The 20,779-nt window shown below is 44.3% G+C and overlaps 1 protein-coding gene across 7 annotated transcripts; it reads right to left on the bottom strand.

Annotated features, from left to right (window-relative positions):
• Positions 1-40: 40 nt before the first annotated feature.
• On the bottom strand, positions 41-20,319 carry HMGCS1 (3-hydroxy-3-methylglutaryl-CoA synthase 1). 7 transcript variants are annotated; one of them, XM_074995601.1, is made up of 11 exons: positions 20,264-20,284; positions 10,924-11,083; positions 9,625-10,082; positions 8,264-8,389; positions 5,941-6,105; positions 5,003-5,171; positions 4,696-4,866; positions 3,282-3,388; positions 2,655-2,780; positions 2,184-2,347; positions 41-1,805 (listed from the first exon to the last, which is right to left on the bottom strand). In XM_074995601.1, exons 3-11 carry the CDS (start codon positions 10,070-10,072, stop codon positions 1,713-1,715), a joined length of 1,569 nt encoding a protein of 522 aa, XP_074851702.1. In that variant the 5' UTR covers positions 10,073-10,082; positions 10,924-11,083; positions 20,264-20,284; the 3' UTR covers positions 41-1,712. The 7 variants fall into 7 exon arrangements, with proteins under 7 accessions (XP_074851702.1, XP_074851700.1, XP_074851704.1 ...); XM_074995599.1 differs by lacking the exon at positions 20,264-20,284 and adding an exon at positions 12,252-12,307; XM_074995603.1 differs by lacking the exon at positions 10,924-11,083 and having other exon boundaries at positions 20,264-20,319.
• Positions 20,320-20,779: the final 460 nt, after the last annotated feature.

Here is a 20,779-nt window from a genome sequence, read left to right as displayed (position 1 = left end):
TAAGAGTTGTATTCTGCACCAGTTCAGCATTACACCAACACAAGTTTCAAACAGCTCTAAAACTTTATTTACAAGAGGATCTGCCTCACTGTTAGAGAGGACGGCAGATTAATTTTATTTTTGTGCCAGTATTTCTTGGCCTGTCCATTGCCGGCAACAGACTTTATTCTGTGATAAATTTGTCTTCTGGCAACAAATTAAGTTGCTCTTATGAAACTAAAACCCCAAACATTTGCAAAAGCATCATCATGCATCATTTCTCCATCACTTTCAGTAAAAGCACTTAGACCATTTGACCATGTCAGTTCATATTAAATGAAATTTTATGAAGTTGACTATACAAGTCCAGCAAAAAAGTTACCAAATCTTAGTAAGTGACAGTGTATTATACAAACACATTACAAAAAACCTGCATTTTGCAACACATCATTTCTGCAAGTTTATATTAGACAACGTTTTGAAGTGGACAGTGGAATAAAATTAAACAAAGAGACTCAGTTCTGCACATTAGAACAATTTAAATATATTTTACAAGCTATCAATGCTCTTCACAGCTCAGAATAGTCTTCCCCCCAAGTTTTGGGCATTTATTCCTTGCATGATGGACAGCTTTCAGACTGGGTAGGAACAGATTTTGGTGTTTTCCTGCAAACAGTCTTTTTAAAGAAGTGCAGGGGCAGTTTGAAGTATGAAGCCACTCATGAGTTCAGACTTAGAAATGGTCATTAAGAAAAATATAGTAAAAGCAGCAAGAACGAGGAACATCTTTTTCTTTTGTCGTTTGTCAGTTTGAATAAGGTCCTCTGAATATTTGAAAATGGAGAACTAGGAGTTTGCTCTCTGATCAAGCTAACAAAAAAAAAAATCACCGTTTATGTTTAATCTTTTAAAAGGTGCCGGATTGTAAGAAACAGGATTAGAGCCTGTATTAGTTAGGCACAGATTACTTCCTATTACGCTGCCAAAGACTTCTCAGTGGAACGACAGTGAAGATTCCAACTTCATTCAGTCCTTGGCCTCTCCTAATGTTGCCAAAACAGTATGGGGTTGGGCTTTAAAAATGTGGATGAAAGTGATTTGGACACTGGAAATTAGATAGAGGCCACAGCTACCCAGTGGTCACAGACTTTGATCACTTAATGCCTATTCCTAACAATCTTAGAAGGGAAAGATAATGGGTATATTGTATTTAGAGAACTGAGTGCTTATAGTCAAGGCACCAAGGACTCCAACATTAAAAACCCAAGTGACTTCAGGGGGAATGGCTTTTGATCATGGGTTCCCTTCCTCTCCACAAAAACTGCACCCTCCCCATTTAGAAGATTTTACTCCCAGAACATGCATGAGCATTTAAACCTACTTTAGAACGTTTCACTAAAACATCTGGGAAGTCATGCAAAATTTCCTGTTTTTTCTGTGTCCAGCTACCAAGATCTTGTAATTAGTGCACGTACTCCTGCATCATTTATTAAACCACACCAACATCCAGCATTACAAAAGCCCACTCAACCTTTGATTTTTTTTTAAACTTTTCCAACACAGTCATGCTTTAGTGTTACGGAACCACATTAAACAAAGCCCCTCAAGGAGTTTAAAAAGTTTTCCATGCTCCAATAAAGTATTACTGTACAGTGAAACTTAGATAATATCTAATCCCTTTTCCTTTCCATTACACCCCCACTTTAATTAATTTCCCACCTCACAGAGGTATATTAATGCTCTCCATTGGAAACAGACACAGCAACAGCTTCCGAATCTGTTGTTGCAGGGATTCTTGGCACTTTCTTAGCAGGGCTTGGGATAAGCTGAGGAGGAAAAGAGAGTTTTTAAATACAAGTTTCCAGTTCCTACTCTTTTAGGTTTCATAGATTCTTCCTAGTCCGCAGTATTATTTCTCAGACAAGTTTGGAACTTTGGCTTTAGCTATTCAAGTTTGACTGGATGTTTCTGCACTCTTGGTTTATAAACAAACTAACTCAGTCTCTCTTGCAATAAAATTTACATTCTGCATGTGGGATTTTTTTTAAATGTATGTGAGATTTTTGTGGCTCTTATTTTACCTATTCTAACAAATTGGACATAACTTATTGGTGTCTTGTTCTTTTATAGGCGGTTTGGACAGCATCACTATATACAAATAGTTTTTCTATTTATATCAAGTATTAAAAATACAGAATTTTCACCTCATGAACAATGCTTGGATGGACAACCTCAGCTCCTGCTTCTAAGGGTCCATCACCCAGCACCGGACGTCGAGCATAAGTTCTTCTGTGTTTTTCATCCACTCGCACTAGGTACCACGTTCCCTCAAAAAGATCATCCACTGAACACTGTGGAATGTAGTTCGCTATGAGGAAATCAGGAAAACATTGTTAATCGATTGTAGATGGTTAATGTTTACCACAACATCCATTGCCCCTTTCCCAAGCACAACATTAGCAGAGGAACAAGTTTATTAGCACCAAAGTCTGGCCTTCACTTTAGCTCAAACTGGGCCATGAACACTTAACTGCAGCACTGCTTGATTGAAACTATGTAAAACTAAAAAGCCCTAGACTTTAAACCTTAACTGAATTCATGGGTTAGATAACAACAACAACAGGAATCACTTGGTTAAACGTACTGTAATTTCCTTTATATGAAAATGCATTTACCCAAGTGATGCGTTTCCTGTCTAATCTTCATGTTTTCAGCAAAGACATCTGGTGCAATACGCTTTCTTGAGTCAAGTCTTGCTTTCAGATCAGACAGACTAGCAGTTATTTTATCCAGAGAAGAGCCTGCAAACACACAAAATGTCCCCTAAGTCGATGTTAACACTTTAAGTAAATACCAGTGCACTAGGAAGTCCCAGCCATGATGACTTTTTGTACCACTGGAACCAGGCTTCTGAGGTCAAGAGAGTGGAACTGCCCCTTATGCAACGGCTTTTCCACTTTAAACACTCTTCCACACGGGTTCTTTGTACAGTATTTCAAAAAGATGTTTATACAATCTGGAAGATTATTTTATCTTAATATACAATTTCCATGGCCTCCAGGACACAAGATTATATTACTTTAACTTTAGCCATTATAAATGCCAAAAACTTAAAAGGTAGTCTTTTGAGAGCTGAAACATGGTGAAACAGCATCTTGATTTTTACTCTTTTCCCAAAGGTACAGAAATACTTCCATCACTATTAGCTAGTCTGTTGCATTTTTCCTTATACCGATGTTTCAGTATAGCCAATTTTGGGGTGAGCTGTCTGAATGAGAAACGCTATAGTCTAACTAACTTACCAGGTGTAGCATCCTGTGTAACTCTAATGGAGTACAGTGTAGCAGCAAAACCAGACCCATAGGAGAACACACCAATTCTCTGTCCTGCTAGCTGCTGGGGAGAGTACCTGTATACCATGCAAAAGTTGAGAAGAATTAAGAGAACCACCCTTAAGTGCCAATTTTAAATAACCAAGTATGATATTTAGCTTCCAGGAAGAAGCCTGCTAAGACCAGCTTACTGGATCAGTGCAACTCACACCTTAACTGATTACAAGCCACAGTTCCCTCATATAAAACACACAAAACAGCATGCTTGTCATTTCTTGTTTTTTCACCTCTCCTGGTGAGGGAATCTACACGCTGCATTACCAATATTAGACTATGCCTCTCAGGGAAGAAGTCTTCTCACTTTCTAACTGAGAAGCGCCACATACATCTACAGCGCTGTATAATATCTGAAACAAAATCTGAGATTGCAGTGCAACTATCCTCAAACTAATTTAAATAGAATGAAGTTAAGTGAAGTCCAGATTGCGTTTTCCAGCCCTAAAGTGCAGCAGCACCACCACCTCTAAGAAAACTAAGAAGCCACGGCTCAGAGAAAGTGGATGCTAAGGAGTGAATCTGCTAGATTTCCTTTAGGTACAGTCCCAGCCCCAGTGGCTGGACCACTCTGGAGCTGTGCAAACAAATGAAATTGCTCTTTGGGTATGCTTGTTTTAGTGGGGAAAAGATGGTGTCTGGTTTTCTCTCCTCTGAACTTGTCTGAAGGCTGGCAGAGGTTACCCTACCTAGCAAATGAGAATTTTAGTCAGTTGCTAATTAGTTTGGATGCTAGGAAAGCAGTTATTCCTAAATGCTACTCACAAAAGATGGGCAGATAAAATATGTAAGATTAGAGTATAGACAAAGAAGTCATCTGTGTAGGCTGGTTTTACAGCATTACGTATATATGCAGAATCATCTGAGCTGCAACCAGATTCTAGTAATCATACAATCAACCCTGCCATAACTTGTGGCAGGAGAGGAAAGGCTTCTGATACCTGATTCAGCAACAATGTTCGTGTGTTCAGGTTTTAAGATTGAAACCAGGTGGGGATTCTCTTGATTGTTTACAAAGATCATCTTAAAATGTTGCTAATTCAAGGCACAGGTACTTGCTGCAACTATGTTTATACACAATCAATTCTTAGTATGCTGTCTGACAAAAGACAGCTATCAGGACAACTGGAATGCACAGAGCCTGCTTTCCCACTTCATTCTGCATGACGAGTATCTAGAGCACTTTGCTACCTGAACTTCATCCAAGGGAAAATGTTTTTGGCACAAATTTGTTGTGGTTACAGTAAGCCTGTTGGAAAAATTTTGTTTCTAGAGCTTTCAAGCATTAACAGATCAAGTCATAACCTTATTTCTCTAGCTTTACACTTACTGTGCTAGAAGAGAAGCAAGGCAGCCATAGACTGAAGGGGTGTACATGTTTCCATTTTGATTGGATACAAGTAAAGAAGCTTTGGTCTTCTGATTAAAGAGTTCAGCACTAGCTTTCATAAAGGCCTTTTCCACATCTCTGTCAAAATAAGTGTCCTCCAGTTTTACATCCCTATTGAAAAAATAATGAGGTTTAGAAACTGCTGCTACCCAGTACAACAGCTGAAAGAGAAAACAATATAAAATATGCAGCACATTTTAGATTCCCGATTATTTCTGACTAATTAAGTGATAGTAGCACTTCTCACCTGAAAGCTTCCAAGCCGCTATAAATGCCATTTTCTGTTTTAGAGTTCTGGTCACTAAGAAAATCATTCAACAACAGTCGAGCCACAGATTTCTGGACAAGTTTGCAGTATGGTGAATGGAAGATCATGAAACCAAAGTCATTTAAGGTAAAGTCTCTGTCGGTACCTTCTGCAAAAGGCAAAAAGGTCACAGGAACTTGTTACAATACATGTACAGTTGCTCACATTAACCACATTTTTTAACACAAGCAAGCAATGGTATGGTAACATCCAGATTACTGTAAAACCCAGCCGGAGCTGGAAAGTTACTAGGGACACTAAAGTTATTTATATGTCAAAACATAAGGTAATTTCTGGCCAATCAAAGCAGCTCTTTAGATAATAATTGGCAACCTGTGCCTGTACGGTGAAGTGGCCTGATTATGGTGGTACACAGAAACACAGAGTAGAATTTTGGCACACATATCAGATTTTAGCAGCATCAGGAGATATTTATAGCCAAAACTGTGCTATTCAATAAATAGGAAACCAATTGTTTACATTACTCAGTGTAATTGTTGAATAATTTAACGTAAATCTCAATGTCACCAGATTAAGGGACCATTAATAAAGCAAATATACACTCACACCATGCTAGGTAACGTACACCGGAGGTGCGAGTTAGCCAAAGTCTCTGTGTCCGATATTGGTTCCCTGATGTTCATTTAATGTTGTATGCGCCAAAACAGAAGTGGACTAATACTTCAACAGGCACTACTCTTTCCCCATGAAAACAAAAAACCAAAAAGACTAGTGGGTCAAGCTGTGTTCATTTCACTATAAACCTTGATATAAATACATATTTAAAATTTCCGCTGGCTGGACATAAAGATATGATTGTACAAATACTGCACTCTCACTATTTGCTCTAGCCTGAACCATTTTACAGTAATACATACCTTTTTGCCACTGAGCATGGATTTTGTTGCGGTAAACAAAATAGCAGCGATCTAGTGCACTGAGGTAGCACTGAATAGACAGTTTTCCATCAACTACAGGATATTCAGATACCATGTCTGGCTTATAAAAGTCATAGGCATGCTGCATATGGGTCCCACGCAGTCCTATTTAAAAAAACAACAATATTGCTTAGAGAACCAGTTCATAAGTCAATCTGAATCCATGTCACCCCGGGTTAGTTGCATACAGATAAGATTTGGTGCTGGCTACACAGTTTAGTAGTGCCTTTTCACGTCTATGGTGGTCTGGCATACAGCTCCAGATCTCTCACTACCCAGGTGAGAGTAGAAGTGCTGGAAAAACACAAGACTACATTCACAGAAGGATTTAGGTTTCCTCGTCTCAACATCAGGCTCCAGTTGAATGTGCAAAAATTTCACCTGAGCTGATGCCAAACACTCTAAATGTCTAACTCACACTGCACCTGAATTTGTGCAGTAAAAATTCCCTGTATGCCTATGTTTCTGTTTGAGCATGTGAACTACAGCTCCCTTCTAGATATCTGGACACAATGTGATTCATTAATTTAGGAAACTACGCATTTCTCCACCTAATTCTTCTAAAATGGATTTGAACGGGAATCTGACCCCTTTCAGGTGAGTTCTCTTTCTGTTGAGCTATTCTGACATACCACTCCCTCATTCTCTCCTATTGAAGGTATTCTGCTATGGATAAATAATCCAAAGGAGTCATTGCTGCAGAAGCACTGGTTGCTGGGTTGCCCACCTCCCAGGTTAGTGGTCTAATGACCAAGAAAGAGAGTCATTCTTACTCTTAATTGCTAGAGCCATCCCACTCAAAGAACAGTTCAGTGTGGCTGTCCCAGGCCCCTCATTGTCAGGGGGATGCAAGATCAAGGTGACATGGGGGCTGGGAACAACACCCCAGCCCCCACTCTTCTCTACCCTCCCCCTTAAGAATGCAAGATCTGGGCAGTGCAGGGGACAGCAGCAGTGCTACTGGCCTCACTATGCTATGCAACAGTGCCCAGTATTGCTTGGGACAGGAAGAGGCAGGGGCTTGGGAGATGGAGCAGAATGGGGCAGAGCTTGCTGGAAAGGGTGGAGAAGGGGCAGGGCCTGGGATAGAGAGGGCAGGGGTGGCCCAGGCCCCCTCTTTGGGACAACCTTGTTAGTTGTGCTCTCTGGCCCAATGGCTTTTTTTTTTTAAATGAAAACTAGAACAATTTCAATAGGAGAGACAGAGGGGCCCACATCAGAATATCCCAAAACAGAAGTTAGGGTACCTACCTGAGAGGTGACAGATCCCTGTTCAAATCTCTTCTCCCACTCAGGTGGAGGGGACTTCAACATGGGGAAGAGGTCTCCAAATGCCTGGCATATACCCTGACTGCATGGCTGATAGGTATATGGGAGCTTCTCCAAGAACCCCCTCTGGGCGCTTGCCAAAACAACACGACGCCCAAAACCAAGTGCATGGCCGCAGAGAATCCCTCCCATGCACAGGCAGGCATGTCCCTGCAGCCTGGACTTAGGCAACTATCTCTAAGAGAGGTATGTGTTAAGCTTTGTGCCTCCTGCCTTGGCAGCTCCTAATGGCTTGTCTAAGTAAAGAGAATTATTCTTATATTTAGTTGCCAGAGCCACCCCATCCATAGGATGGTTCAAAGTTGCTGCCCTGGGTCCCTCATTTTCAGGGGCCCCACACTTCTAGGGGACACAAGGCCTGGGTGACAGGAGGGCTAGCAGCACCACCACTGGCCCTCCCTCTTCTTTGGTGAATCCCATTCTGAGGAGCTCCTCTCCTCCTATTTACTATATAAGGAGTCAACATGCCTAATTCACGCTTTGCTTATCCCAGTAATTTTCTAGGCTTCCAGAAGTTAAGTGTAGTACAGCTGAAATTCAGCACAGCTAAGCTCCTTTGCGAATCTAACCTATCCTGTCTATAAATAGTGATTTACATTGTTTGACTGACCCCCGCTCCTCCTTGAGGAAACGGCGCTGACATGCACTAGACTAGACAGTGCAGCCCCTGTATTTCCACTGATGAAACTCTGAATGAAGACAAGCAGGCAGGTAGTACCTCCTACTCTGCCTGTAGGTGAATCCTGCCCAGAGCAACAATAGATCAGTCTACACCAACAAGATAGAAGGTGCATTTTCTAACACCAGAAAAGTTAACGTGGCTCCCTGGAGGCCTGTAATGACAGTAGCTGTTGGACAGGATATCAGAGAGTTGAAGATGTTCTGTGAGCCTCATGCATGGTATCTATTTCAAATCTTTCCACGTAAGACCAACCTCTCTCAAAAATTAAAGGTGCATTTGGACCAATTAACATAGCAACAGCACCAGCTCCACCAGTTGGCCTGGCATTTCCAGTGGCATACACAGCTATGTCTCCAGCAACAACAAGCGCGTAACGACCTGCAAGAGAAAAAACAACTATCAAAAGAAGTCCCTTGGAAATTTTAGTTTGCAACATTTGGTTCTTCAATTTCCAGGAAGATATGGCTGCAGGACTGTAAGTGTTCCAATCAACTGACATTTCTCTGAATTTATTTCTACCTTTCATTTTCATTCCATAAAGCATTTCCATATAGATTTACAAGAAAAGATCAGCAAGAAGTAGGGATCTCAAACACGTTGTAATACATATATACACACACACACCCCTCCTAGGACTGGAAGAGACCTCTGGAGGTCATCTAGTCCAGTCCCCTGCCATCTTGGCAGGACCAAGCACCATCCCTGACATCTATTTGCCCCAATCCCTAAACGGCCTCCTCAAGGATTGAATTCACAACCTTGGGTTTGGCAGGCCAATGCTCAAACCACTGAGCTAATACATTCTAATTTCACATTAGGGATATAATAGAGTATCTGGTTACTTGGCTAAACAATAAGCATCTGCTCATCGGTTAGTGCTCCTAGCTACTCCCTGTCTCCCACCAGCCCAAATAAATAAGGAGTGGCTGGCTCAGCCTCTGTCTCTGCTTGTGGCAGAATCAGGCAGATTCTCCATGTTGCTATTCTGCATTTAAAGGGCTGAGCCAGCAAGCAGGCTGGCTCAGCATCTGTCCCTGATCCCCACACCTACTGCATTTAAAAGGCTGAGCTGCACATAGGCTGGGGAAATGCAGAACAGCAGGGGAAGAGCCCAATCCCCACAGCAGGGACAGAAAACGAGCCAGCTTGTGTGCTGTCTCAGCCTTCTAAATGCAGAGTAGCACTGGTGGGGAGCAGGGACAGAACCAATCCAGCCTGTGCAGTTCAGCCTTTTAAATGCCAAGCAGCAGCAGCAGCGGTGACTGGGGGAGGAGCAGAGAGGGGTTAACCAAGTAACTGACAGACATCTTGGTGGTTATTTGGTCAACAGATTACTTGCTCTTTAACATCCCTATTTGACATTTCTAGATATGCAAGTCATCTTGGAAATACACATCTTCCGTCTCGTGTATTTCCAAGAAAAACTAAGTTGAAGACCAATGTCTGTCTTGCTTGGCATTTTTAATTACAGAAATGGAAATGTATGTTGTAAAATATTTTTAAGACTTAGTATCCAAGCAAAAAGCAATGTGCGGTGCATTCAAGGTAGTTGATACGAAGACTACTGGACAAAGACTTAAAATGCAGGTTTCCCACAAAGACACCAAACTTACCATCCCAAGAACTAGACTCAACCCAGTTAACAGCATTAAAGATAGCAGCAGTGCCTCCATAGCATGCATTTGTTGTGTCGATCCCTTCTACATCTGTATTACCAGAATCCTCAAAGAGCTGCATCAAGACAGTCTTTACAGATTTTGATTTGTCAATGATTGTCTCTGTTCCAACTTCTAATCTCCCAATGCAATCATAGGAGAGACTGTTCCTTTCCATAAGCTTCTGTACCACAGTCAAGCAGAGTGAGTTGATATCCTCTCTGTCTGAGCAGAATCCCATCTTCGACTGACCCAAACCAATGGTGTACTTCCCAGCATCCACACCATCAAACGTTTCCAATTCCATCTGGTCAACATACTGAGAAGGAAAATAGATCTCCAGTGCAACAATTCCCACATCTTTCGGCCAACAGGCTTCAGCATTCACAGGAAGTGACCCAGGCATTGTGGTAGAGCTTGGAGGAGGAGAAAAAGAAACAAACATGCACCAAAACTTGTTTGGATACATTCACTTTAATAAGTAACTGTGCAGTAAACTTCTAATGTTCTACTAACTCCTGGAAAAAAATCTTTATTTCCTACATATTTTGTCTAATGTTGTTTGCTATGACATGTCCCACCCTCTCTTACCAACATGGAGTGCTATCTTCATTAGTGACACACATCATAAACATGCTTCACTTCCAGAAAGATCCCCTTTTTTTTTTTTTTTTTTTTTTAAAAAAAGTACAATTTGATTTTCTTAAGGGTAAGTTTCTACGTATGTATTATTAGTTATTTAGTTTCTTCTCATTTTATTAGTGGATGCTTTGTACTGGTTTCTTTGATTTTGTAATCGTCAGTAACAATTCTAGTTTGATATGACTATGAATTCTTGAAATCATTAAAAAAATATACTTAGTCCCTGAAGATGCAACCATTTATGCACATTAATAAGCTCACTGATGTCAACTGGATAAGTAATGTGAGGAGATTACTGCCAATGGAAATGGGGTACCTAGTCGGGGTCTCCCATAGAGATCTAGGCTCAGAGGTTTGCTCTCATGAATAACTACTACATGAACAAAGTTTTAAAGTGAAGTCTAAGCATGACACAGAATGCAATGATGCTAGCATTCCAATTTGTATACTTAGGAGCAGACACCCATTCAGTGTTCCTCATCTCAAAGAAAGCAAATCAGGGGCAATGAGCCCCCTCCCCCCATCTTTGCAGTAGTGAGGCCACTATTATTATTTAAAGTTCTTCCCTGATAAGTAAAATAAAATAAAAAAAGTGTATAGACTAGCACGGCTTACTCTCTGTTACTATTCAAAATAAAAAGGTGCGCTTCAGTGACAGTAGGTGTCAGTGGTTGATCTTGACATTTGTATTGCACATCCCTCCTGGAGTCCTACCATTAGTGCTGACGAGCACTTGGATCAAGATTGTTGGGTAGGATCTAAAAGGTCTCAATATCTGAAAAAATAAACATAAGACCCCTTCATATCAGGAAGGTGACCAAAGCAGCCAATTCCATACAAGCATTTGGTTCTCATCCACCTGCCTACACTGTCTGTGTTTGCCAACCCTCCAGGATTGTCCTAAAGTCTTTAATTTGGTATTATGCCATTTGATGAAACTTTCAGGAACACCAACCAAGCATAATCCTATGCCTAACAGATACGTGCTTAGGTCAACAATAAAGCAGGGTGACAAAATCATTCTTTATTTCCAATACCTTTAACTATGAAGGAAAATTGCTCATTTCAACAAACTGGGATGAATCCGTTAGAGCTGTGGTGTCTAACTAGTTCTGAAGATACAGAGAACGAGTCACATTATTCTGAACATATACTTATTGTTCAAGCCAACTAGTCACACTCCACTGGCCAAATACCCACATGTGGCTAATGCGTTAGACGCTGCAGCGTTGGAGCAACCTGCAGCACAGCAGGAATTCAAGTTCAGACCCCTGCCAGGTCGCACAACAGGAAAACCACCCGGTAACATCCAGCCGGGGAAGAAGAGACAACGTGGTTGCGCCCTTCAAATGCTGGCCCCACTCCCCCGGTGCAGCGGGGCTCGGCTGGGCGGGCAAATCTCAATCCTGGGCTCAACCGAAAGGCTAAAGTTTTGCTGCCGAAATGTCAGAAAGACAAAACACTTCGGCCAGAACCCCCAAACCAACCCCCCCCCCCCGCCTCCTCTGTGACAGCCCCGCCTCGGACAGTCCCCACGCCGCTCCCGCCGCTGGCCGGCCGCGCTCCGCAAGCAGAACCGGGACCACTGCCCCTGTTGCGGACACACTGAGGCAGGGCTGGACTCGCCCGCCCAAGGTCGCCCCTCACGCGGAGGTGGGAGTCCGAGCGCCACGCCCGGGCCGCCGCAGGACACTGCCCGCGCTCAGCCCCGCGCCGGCCCGGACTCAGGCTCGCTGGAGGCCGCCCCCAGCCCCGGGCACTGTCCTCCGCAGAGGGCAGAGCTGCACGGCCGCGGCCCACCCCGCGCCTGCGGCCTCCCGCCCCGGCCCATGCGGCACAGCCCGGCAGCCGCGGCACTGCGCGGGACCGGCTCGGCCCGGGCGCCGGGATCTCGGGCCCGGGCAGGAATCGCCTCACCCCTCCTAACCCCCACACTCACTCACATGTTACGGAATCCCATCGCAGTCCCGCAGGTCGGGCTGGGCGGGGAGACCCCAGGGCGCATGCGCGGACCGATGTCGCCCTCCGCGCGCCTCACGCATGCGCGCTGCTGCAGTAGATGACCACCACCCCACCCCCGCCCGCTCCTTTCTCGGAGACGAGGGCGGGGAGCGCGCAGGGAAGACGGACAGATCTGGCTCGGCCGCCTTCCCCGCGCTCGTGAGAAAGGGAGACACCAACAGTCGCGGGCGCGGCTCAGCAGGCGCGGACAGGGCGAGCCCCCTGCAGTGCGCGAGCTGGGGGAAGCGCACGCTTCCCTTCCTGGCGGGAGGCTCTTCACGTGCACCGGTCGCAGCGATGGCTGCAGCCCGCCCTGCCGGATACCAGCGCCTCTGTCCAGGATGCAGCGCTGCCCTAGGAAATACAGCCCGCGCTGGATGCTGCAGCGACAGAGAGTGGAGCTGGCCTACCTACGCGGGGTGGAAGGGGCAAGGATCAGCCCGTTTGCTTCCTCTCCTGACTCCCTTCCCGGATGGGACAGTTAGGGGATTGTAGCAGAGGGGTAGCCATGTTAGTCTGGATCTGTAACAGCCACGAAGGGTCCTGTGGCACCTTATAGACTAAGAGAAAAGTTTTGAGCGTGAGCTTTCATGAGCACAGACTCACTTCATCAGATGCTCGTCTTGGAAAGCTGCAGGGCCAGGTATAAATAAGCCAGAGCAAGGGTGGGGATAACAAGGTTAGCTCAGTCAGCAAGGGGGAGGCTTACTACCAGCAGTTGATCTGGAGGTGTGAACACCAAGGGAGGGAAAGCTGCTTTTGTATTTAGCCAGCCATTCAGTCTTTGTTTAAGCCTGAGCTGAGGGCGTCAAATTTGCAGATGAATTGTAGCTCAGAATTTCTCCTTGGAGTCTGGTCCTGAAATTTCTTTGCTGTAGGATAGCTACTTAAGTCTGCTACTGTGTGGCCTGGGAGATTGAAGGGCTCTCCTATGGGTTTTTGTATATTGCCATTTCTGATATGATTTGTGTGCATTTATTCTTTTACATAGAGACTGTCCAGTTTGTCTGATGTATATAGCAAAGGGGCATTGTTGGCACATGATGGCATAAATTATATTGGTAGATGTGCAGCCAAATGAACCCACGATGGTGTGGCTGATCTGGTTAGGTCCTGTAATGGTGTTGCTGGTGTAGGTATGTGGGCAGAGCTGGCAATGAGGTTTGTTGCATGGATGGGTCCCTGAGTTAGAGTGACTGGTGCGGTGTATAGTTGCTGGTTAGGATTTGTTTCAGGGTGGCAGGCTGTCTGTGGGCAAGGACTGGTCTGCCGCCCAAGGCCTGTGAAAGTGCAGGATCATTGTCCAGGATGGGCTGTAAATCCCTGATGATGCGCTGTAGAGGTGAGGACTGTAGGTGACGGCTAGTGGTTTTCTGTTGGTTTCTCTCTTGGGCCTGTCCTGTAGTAAGAGACTTCGTGGCACACGTCTGGCTCTGCTGATCTGTTTTTTCACTTCCTCAGGTGGGTATTGCAGTTTCAAGAATGCTTGGTAGAGATCCTGTAGGTGTTTGTCTCTGTTGGAGGGGTTGGAGCAAATGCGGTTATATCTTAGTGCTTGGCTGTAGACAATGGACTGTGTGGTGTGTCTGGGATGGAAGCTGGAGGCATGAAGGTAGGCGTAGCGGTCAGTGGGTTTACGGTACAGGGTGGTATTGATGTGGCCACTTCAATCTCCCAGGCCACACAGTAGCAGACTTAAAAGTAACTATCCTACAGCAAAAAATTTCAGGACCAGACTCCAAAGAGAAATTTCTGAGCTACAATTAATCTGCAAATTAGATGCCCTCAGCTCAGGCTTAAACAAAGACTGTGAATGACCAGCTAAATACAAAAGCAGCTTCCCCTCCCTTGGTGTTCACACCTCCAGATCAACTGCTGGTAGTAAGCCTCACGCTTGCTGACTGAGCTAACCTTGTTATCCCCACCCTTGGTCTAGCTTATTTATACCTGGCCCTGCAGATTTCCAAGACCAGCATCTGATGAAGTGAGTCTGTGCTCACGAAAGCTCATGCTCAAAACTTTTTTGTTTGTCTATAAAGGTGCCACAGGACCCTTCGTTGCTGTTAGGGGGATTGGGCTCTGTAGAAGCTAGAGGTGGGCTAGGGCGGTGTTTTCCACTGTTTTCAACACCAGGAACTAGCTTGGTGTTTTCCTTAATTGCATCGGGGAAATCTTAGGAACCAGTGTTGGTCCACACACCAGGTGTTGAGAAACACTGGCATAGGTTCCTAACCACCTTGATAATGAGGTGTGGTTCCTCCGTGAGGTGCTAACGCCCATCAGCAGGGAAGAGAGACTGAGGCATGACAAGTTGCAACATGATTTTCTTTTAGCTGAACGGAATTTTGTTACACAGCACAGGTAGGTGTTGCTACCTCAAGGGAAGGCATAGACTTGTCTGTATGAGAAAGTTGCATGGCTATAAAAACTTCTGGTGTCCCCTTTAGGCCTGATCCATACTAGGTCGTTAGGTTGAGGTAAGCCGTTTTGCAGCAGCCTAGCTGAGGAAGTCTGTTCACTTAAAACTGACTCCTTCCCTCCCCCCTGAATGTCTCTCCCCACTTGTCTAGAAACACCACCTTATGGAGCAGCAATGTCACAGTTGAGGTAATTAGGTCATGTGTTGAAACTTCATTCCTTCCATGAACGGTTTCTGGCCTCTTAAGATTCCCCCCCACTGACAGTACAACCAATACAAGCTTTCCTCCTATTGGGATCCAAGTAGTGGGTGGCTTATGGGCCCACCCACAGCTGTAATATCCCCTAACCCCCATACAAGCACTCCCTGTGAAAGTATACACTGATAACAGAAAAAAGTGTGTGCACACACACAAGCAATGTAATAACTGGCGGCTGTAGTCTATCATAAGTCAACACAATTCTGTTGTGTAGACATTGCCTTAGACCATGCTGTTTTAATAGCCTCCTTTAAGTCAAAAGTTTTACTGGAAGCATGTGTCCAAGGAGTGGCTTTGTGATCATGTTTTACATAGACTGGCAACTGATTGTTTTTAAAAAAAAACTACTCACACCAATTAGGGATGAATGTCTACAGAAGGGTTAAGAAAAACTATACATGTTTAATTTGCCCATTTAGTTGCTACCTAAAAGATTGATATAAACACTCACATGCATTTATTGCTGTATAAACATGGAACCAAAGGTTTTGAACTGATTGTACTTATGCTTCGAAGTGACAAGTAAGGATACCTAAAAAAAGAAGTATCAGCACATATGATATTTTGAAGTGATACTATGACCCAACACAACTGTTTAATCACACTGTGTTCCACTTGCTAAGTTCTCTTCTCATGCATTTTGGAAGAACCAAAATAATTAGTCTTAACTTTTAAGTTCCTAATCAGTTTAAATTACTCACTCTGCATTCAACAGGCTTAAAATTTGTTTGTAATTCAGATATTGTTCTTTTTGCTTATTCTTGAAGTGCTAAGGTAGTTATGTGATGCATGTGGAATACTGCAGACATGTATTTCTGAGTATCAGTGAAATGAAACAGGACACTGCAGCTTCATCTCAGTAAGAGATTAAATCACAATAGTATCCTATAGTCTGAAATATTAGCATGTTTGTTATAAGAATGCAAAGCAAAAGCAGGTTGCACTTTTTGTCTGATAAAGTATCCTGTCTTCCTATAGTGGCCAATGTCAAGTACCCTGGAGGGAATGAACAGAATAGGCAATCAGGTGATCCATCCCATATTGCACATTCCCAGCTTCTGGCAAACGGGCTAGGGACACCATCCCCACCCCCGCTCCCCCCCACCCCCACCCTGGTTAACAGCCACTGATGGACCTGTCTTCCATGAATGTATCTACTTCTCTTTTGAACCCAGTTATAGTCTCGGCCAGAGCTGTGCTGTCCATTGGCCAATTTGGGGAAGGCACCCTGGACCTTGTGCTTTGAGGGGGGTGGGGCCATGGGGCCAGGGAAGCAGCAGCAGCAGACTGGGGCCAGGTTGCTCTATTTCTTGCTGCCATGATGAGTGGGGTGAAGGGGGGAACCACTGTTGCTGCCAGGCTCCCCCAATAACTCCCCTGGTCACACTGCTTGGAGAAGAGGGCTTGAAGGAAGGGGTGGAATGGGGGTGTGAAGAAGCACAGCAGAGGCAGAACTCGGAGGAAGGGCTGGAGAGGGGGCAATGAGTGGGCTTGTCCTCCCTAGTGCAGCTGCTGTTCTTGACTTTCACAACCTAGCACAGAGTTCCACAGGTTGCCACTGTACTGTGTGGAACAGATAATACTTTCATTTGTTTGAAACCCACTGTCGCTTAATTTCATTTGGTGACACCCTAGTTCTAGTGTTATACGACAAAGTTATTATTTATTTACTCCTTACATGTAATCAGATAAACCCAAAATTGAAATGAAATGTTAATGATTAATTAGGCCATTTATTACAAGAGATTCTAAACACAGTTTACTGGTCTAAATCAGCCCAGTTGGGGTCAACTGAGGATGGACAATCACGGATTTGATTAAAACCTGCTACATAACAAAAATGCAGTTTCCTCACTTGTAACACTCAGTAGGAACTCCCTAAATAGGGAATGTCAGTGGTAAATAAAATGCAGCTGCAAAACTGTTTGAATCAGAAACAGTGCACTGACTATCAAAAGTTTTACTCTCCTGCTATGTTAAGTGAGTCCATGCCTTGAAGTTAAAGTACTTTTTACTGTCATGTATACAGAACATTTCGAGATAAAACACTATATAAAAGACAGGGCTCAAATATTACTCATGTTTTTTGACTTACCAAAATACAAAAATTAAATTGGAACTTTAATATCAAATGCTGTTGAGTCAAAAACAAGAATATTTTGATGCCAGCATTGTCACTGTAACAATACCAAGAAGGACCACGCGGCTCAGAGGATTGAAAGGTCTCAAATTCAGCTTTCCCTTCAGTTCAAATCCAACTAATACACTGATAGAGACTAAAGAGTCTTTGACATCTGACAGCTCTCTGGGGAAAGCACCTGAAAACAGTCCATTTCTAGTTGTTGCATAGACTTTCACACACCTGGAGGAAGATACATTCCTTTTGCAGGGAGAGTTTACAGGCCCAATGAGACAATGGTACAGCTGAAAAAAGTTAATTTTTGCAGAAAAGAAAGGACTGCTTGAAGAGATGGGGAAAGAGAGGAAGGGCAAGGAGGCCCATCTGCCTTCTGAATCAAATTTCCACCTTCTACCATAATAATCTATTTTCATTGTTAGAAGTTAGAGAAATGAAACTAACGTGGGTTTGTTTTTCTCAGTTTTAATGATGCAAGTTGTTTTAACGTAGGTCAGAAAAAATTAAGTGACTTAACCTTGTACCTTTTAAAGAATATCTACGAAGCATAATATGCAAACCACATCAGTCCTTGCCATGATTAGAAAATGCTGTTAGCACAGTTTTTCCATGATGGGAAAGACATAATGTGGTGGCACATATTTTATTTTTTAAATTAGAACAAGCTGTGCTAGTCTACTTGAGATTATTCTCTAGACTGTTTCACAATTTTATTTTTGAACATGTACTTTCCACAGAAAAAAGTCTGCTGAAAGCTACAAAACAGGATAAGAACTCAAATAATTGTTTCTTGCAGGCAACACAATTTGTCATTCACTTTTCTTCCTTTTATTCCTGAAATATGCTTCATAAATAAAATAAAAAACATTGTTTTTGTTTCTGAAGAAATATTGCTATGATGAATTTGATAATCACTTAAGTGCCCATTAATTTAATGTAGTTCTTTTCTCCACCCATTTCAGAATATATTTAATCCATGTGCATTGAACATAGCATGTACTAGACACTGAATGCTCCACAAGTTGTTAGTTCTACCAAATATAGGAGAATGCAGACTACCTGCAGCTATTCAGCAGTTTTAAGAAAGGTGTTGGTAGACCATGAAAGTTCATGAGATGCAGCACTCTTCTGGTTACAGCTCATATGTTAGGCAGTGTGCATTTATAAAAGAAGTGCAGTGTATATACAATATCACATACAAAAAAAATAAAAACAAGCAGTCCTGTATCACCTTAAAGACTAAAGGTGCTACAGGACTGCTTGTTTTTTTGTGAAGATACAGACTCATATGTCTATCCCTCAGATTAATGTCATGCAACACTTCTCAAGAAGCTCTGAAGGTAACTAGGACATAAGAATTACTCAAAGACATAGTCTCTCTCCCCATATCAGGTTTTACGTGACTAATGCAGCAAATACAGGATTTCAGTTATTACAAAGCCCTTGTACAGTAAACACAGGTTTAACTTTGTGATTGGGTATGATTCCACAAATAAGATTTTGCTACAGTGGGGGAGAGATTTAATAGCTGGCTTACTATATGATCAATGGTAAAGAGGGCTGACATAAGGAGATGAAAACAATTTGATTGCAGAACCTGGAATTTTGACTGTAGTGAAGTAGAGCAGAAACAAATGTATTTAATGCATATACACAGATAATAGGAATTATCCACAAAGTCTCAGAGGGGTAGCCCTGTTAGTCTATCTTCTCAAAAAAAAGCAGTCCTGTAGCACCTTAAATAGTATCATTAGGTGATGAGCTTTTGTGGAACAGAGCCACTCAAAAGGGTCTGTCCCACAAAAGCTCATCACCTAGTAATATGGTTAATCTTTAAGCTCATCCCTTAATAAATGAGTCTGAGATCATCACCTAATAAATAATATTGTTAGTCTTTAAAGGTGCCACACAACTGCCTTTTTGTTTTATTATCCATGAACTTAAGGCTTGCACTCATTCCTGCTTTTGCTTACTGAGCTTCACTTTTAAGCTTGTGTAGAAGAGACATTCAGTGGAAAAAACAGTTAAACTATGCATTTTAGTATGTGGCTGAATGTCAGTAGAACAATTCTTCCAACTCCTTTGATTTATTTTTTTCTAAGACATACAAAAGTCCTTAAATTTTCTGACCTCAGCAGTCCCATACATGGAAGGTAAAATTCCCTGCAGCATTCACACCCAGATGAGTCATGACAGAGATAATAATTTTTCTGATTTGTCAACCTTGATAACTTTTGGACATCTGTGCTTTATATATTGAGTCTGATCTTGTAAGGCTATTGATCTGAAGAAGTGGGTCTTTCCCACGAAAGCTCATCACCTAATAAATTATTTTGTTAGTCTTTAAAGTGCTACATGATTGCTTTCTTGTCCAGATGCATGGAAGATTGGTTATGGAAATCATCTATCAGCTGAAGAGCATTCTTGGGAAGGTCTGGTGGCACAACCATCACGCAGTAAGAGACTGTCTACCTTGGTAGTATCTATTGCTGATACTAGGGCAGCGACTGCGTCTGGCTATGCGCCCGGAGTAACTTGGCACATGTGGTATAGTCGATAAAGCACAAAGCCAAGCACCGCACCATACCCTGGTTGGCATTCAGCCCCGATTTTCATTGAGTGTCTACGGACGTGCCTTGTTCCAGCAGGTTTGGAATGAGCTATAGCCTACCGCGGAGGACGCCTTGTACTCACACGTCCAAGGCTCACTGAGCCTGTGACGACCCCGGGACAGACCAGCAGCTTGGGCCCAATTCTGGCCGGGCGGCTCGTCGGCCAGCCGGGCACCGAGTCACTGTTTCCTGCAGGCAAACGCGCCCATCCCCGCGCCATGCAGCTGGGCGCCCCTGGCCTGGCGCACGCAGCCGACCAAGCGGCGCTGACCTCCCACTGCCCCCGCGCCTGCGGAGCAGGAGCGACGCAGCCCTAATGGGCCCTGGCACCTGCCGCAGCCCGCGCCGAGCCCGAGGTGGGGCGGATCCCACCGACAGCCCCGCCGCACGCAGCGGGACGGGGACGCGGAGGTCCCGGGTCCTAAGCGAGCGCGTGCACAGGTCCCAGCCCAAGCGGAGCCGGGTCGCTCAGCGCCGCCCCCCGCGCGGCTGGGGCGGCGGACAACGCGCCTCTGCCCAGCTCTCACCTGCGGGCTGCGGCTCGCCGCTTCGTTTTCTCCGCGCCTCAGCCACTGGATGCGGCCTGAGAACAGGAGCGGCGCCTTTAAAAAAGCTCCGCCGCCCCTGCGGCCGCTTGAACAGTAAGCGGCGGCTCATCCGTCCAATCAGAGTCCCCGTCTCAGGCCCCACTTCTGTCGCCACTCCCAACCCGCGGCGGTGGTGCTGGAGCATGGTGTGAGAGCGTGACGCGTCCTGGGCAGATTGCTGTTAGCCAATGGGAAGATGGCTCAGGGAGAGGCCGCCCAGTGCGAACTAGCGCAGGGCCGAGCTGACCAATGGGGGGGCCCACTGCCGACTGCGGGTGAGGGTAGTGCGGCCGCGCGGGTCCCTGGCGCACAGAGGAGGATGTTGCCTAGCAACGGGAGCAAGTCTTCGGTAGAGCTTGTCATAGAATCCTAGAATCATAGATGCTAGGACTGGAAGGGACTTTGAGAGGGCATCGTGTCCAGCCCCCTGCCCTCGTGGCAAGACCAAGTACTGTC

Source organism: Carettochelys insculpta, chromosome 5, assembly GCF_033958435.1.
Source record: "Carettochelys insculpta isolate YL-2023 chromosome 5, ASM3395843v1, whole genome shotgun sequence".
NCBI lineage: Eukaryota > Metazoa > Chordata > Testudines > Carettochelyidae > Carettochelys > Carettochelys insculpta.
The sequence above is the reverse complement of the archived record's forward strand: the minus strand, read 5'-3'. Positions and strand labels throughout refer to the sequence as shown.

Bases quoted from the DNA above. Each gene is read 5' to 3' on its own strand.
- HMGCS1 (XM_074995598.1), bottom strand. The intron at 8,390-9,624 runs GTAAGTTTGGTG...TTTCTCTTGCAG, and splicing joins TGAGTCTAGTTCTTGGGATG to GTCGTTACGCGCTTGTTGTT. The intron at 2,781-3,281 runs GTAAGTTAGTTA...GTGTGTTTGCAG, and splicing joins TACACAGGATGCTACACCTG to GCTCTTCTCTGGATAAAATA.